Raw genomic sequence first — 2,705 nt, 5'->3', positions numbered from 1 at the left:
CTTAGGTGTGGCACATTGACTCCATGGCGCCCCCTGTTGACTTATAGCAGTTTTAAAAGTGATACAGGAGCTCAAAACTCAGGGAACTTTGAAAATACATCAGAAGTGGCTTAACTTGATACCTTCTTCTGGCAAAATCACCTAAAAACTGCTATAAGTCAACAGGGGGCGCCATGGAGTCAATGTGCCACACCTAAGACCACTATGTAATGTCATGTCAAATCAATATTCTTACATGGGTGCAATGTTTCAGGGGTTGTTTTTAACCCTGAAAGCCTGAAATCTGACACATTTACAGTGTTTTTAGCATCAGATTCCCTCTTAGTGTTTCCTGTTGAGCTGTGGTGGAAGTATAGTAACAAAAAGACTTTGCTACTAAAAACACTGTAACGTTGAAACATAGAAGACTTATGAAGGATCTTCTTATGGTCAGTACGAACAGGAGGAAAGATTACAGCAAGAAAAACAGCTTTAATATTAATTCTGGCTCCTCATTGTTGTTTTAAGACACGCTTTGACTCCTTTAAAGCGAGGAAGTGCAACTTTCTACTATATTATTATTGTTTAAGAAACAGAATCTGAAGTGATGAAAGCACAGAGTAATACTACTTGCTGCACCTTTAGGAGGCACTTCATCAACCAGGTAAATAACAAACTGAAGAGGAACGAGAACCTAAAGCAACGACCTGATAAATGAAGTTTTGAGTTTTTTTAGGTACATAAAGCAAACTGTGAAATATAAACCCCAGTTAAAAAACAACAACAACAACAAAACGGATAAAAACAAATTAAAAAAACAGTTTTCTTGAAGTTAATTCAATAGCATAGATGAGTTGAAGTAGTTCCAACCTGATACCCCCACCCCGTCCCCCTCTACGATGTCCATAAGAAATCCTCTACATCAGGCACTTGTTGATTAGTCCGTGTGACGGCTCCAAAACCGCCCAATCAGAAACAGCGAGCGGCCCTCCGTCCTCCAATGGGCTCCTCTCAGTTAGTTAGTCCCGGCAGCTTCTTGGACCTTTTTCTTTAGTCTCCTCTTCTGCCCGAACCTCTCCTCCTCCTCCTCCTGCTGCACCTCCTGCTGCACCTCCTGCTGCTGCTCCTCGCCGTCCAGACTCCGGGAGCTGCGGTGGACGCCGGGGGACCTCAGCTCGTAGGTTTCGGGGGCCAGCGCGGGGTCACCGTCCTCCACGGGCCTCGGCGCCGGGTAGTTGGGCTGGTAGTATCGGTACGGGTCGTCCTCCTCCGCCTCGCCGTAGTTCTGGTAGACGTTGGGTGGTAGTTGGACTGCGGGGACAGCGCCGCCGTCAGTGACATCACCGCCTTCTAGCAGCCAGCAGGGGGCCGAACCGGGCGGCGAGCCAGCACGCCAATCAGACAGCGAGGCAGGCAGACAGCGAGAGCCCAGAATAAAGACGGCCGCCGCCACAAAACACCACAGGAAGCAACGAGTTGGGGTTTGGTTGTGTTTTGATTGGGTTAAGCGGGACAGGAAGAAGGGGGGCGGGATAAGGTGGAAGGAGGAAGAGACACAGAGGGACAAAGGTTACCAAAGGGTTGCCGAGGGCAACTGAGTCAGGGTTACCAAGGTTACCAAGGACTGACAAACACTGAAAGCGGAGTGAGGGAAGTTTTAAGTTTTACGCTTCAAATAAAAGTGAGAATAAGCGACAACGTTTGAGTTTAACCCTTTACATACTGGTCATACTATGACTCATAATTAATCTCTACACTAATTCATATTCATAAACTCCCCATCAGTCATTAATAAATGTTTGATTAATCCTTCTATTTGATTAAAAGACATTCACAATCACTATTTTATGATCCAGGAGAACAACAAACATGTTTAAATGCTCTTTTTTTTAACATTTTTGAATTAAAATAGGTTAAATTTGCACATTTGCATATATAAAAATGTGCATCAGCTGCACAAAAATGTAAAAAATTATGCATTTATTTCCATTTCTGTATATTCTGGGGTCACATTAGGAAAAGTTCACCTAGCAGAAATGTGTATTGGGTGTTTTTGCAGCTCTCACATGTTAAAAATTGGTAATATTTGACCCTGAACAGTATCTAAAGGGTTAAGGTGAGAAAGTTTTGTGCAAATGTCTCGATTATTAGATTTGTTACCTATTCAACATTCAATTTAATGTATTAAAGTTGTATCTTTATATGAAAAGTTATCCAAGATATTTAAAAAAACGAGCAAAATCTTGACTTTTAGGTGTTTCTGTACATCAAAGGAATAATAAAGGAGCCTGGTTTTAAAAAAGAGGCACCAGATGATCCTAATCTGGAGTCCGGAGAGGATTAGTGTGCCAGTGCGGCTTTATGGTAAAGTTTAATGACTGTTCAGCCAATTAAAGTCTTCTGACTGTCAAGAAATCCCACGAAAAGAGACGACCAAACATCGACTTGGTTTACAAATAAGCTCCGTCTGATATCTGTGCTGTAGACTTCTCTAATGATCCAAAAATGATTCAAAACAGGTCAATAAACTAAACCACTGCACTGAGTGACATGTTACTTTATTACCATGAACACACACACCGTCCTGCTGCTAGAAATATTAACTTAAGCACCAAACGTAGATTCATCCGCCGATTAAAGTAGTCCCCAACAAATGCAGTAATTCCTCCTGTTTTAGTGACATATGTTAAAATCTACAGGAGCCAGCTGTCTTCTTTTTTTAGTGA

General features: G+C 42.3%; 1 protein-coding gene across 1 annotated transcript in view; it reads right to left on the bottom strand.

Annotated features, from left to right (window-relative positions):
- Positions 1–249: 249 nt before the first annotated feature.
- LOC133996800 (collagen alpha-1(XIV) chain-like) overlaps positions 250–2,705 on the bottom strand; it is a 204,443-nt gene continuing 201,987 nt past the window's right edge. Inside the window, 2 exon segments of the mRNA XM_062436384.1 lie at positions 250–276; positions 1,091–1,329. Coding sequence (XP_062292368.1) covers positions 250–276; positions 1,091–1,329 — 266 coding nt within the window.

The sequence above is a fragment of the Scomber scombrus genome, chromosome 16 (assembly GCF_963691925.1).
Source record: "Scomber scombrus chromosome 16, fScoSco1.1, whole genome shotgun sequence".
NCBI lineage: Eukaryota > Metazoa > Chordata > Actinopteri > Scombriformes > Scombridae > Scomber > Scomber scombrus.
The sequence above is the reverse complement of the archived record's forward strand: the minus strand, read 5'-3'. Positions and strand labels throughout refer to the sequence as shown.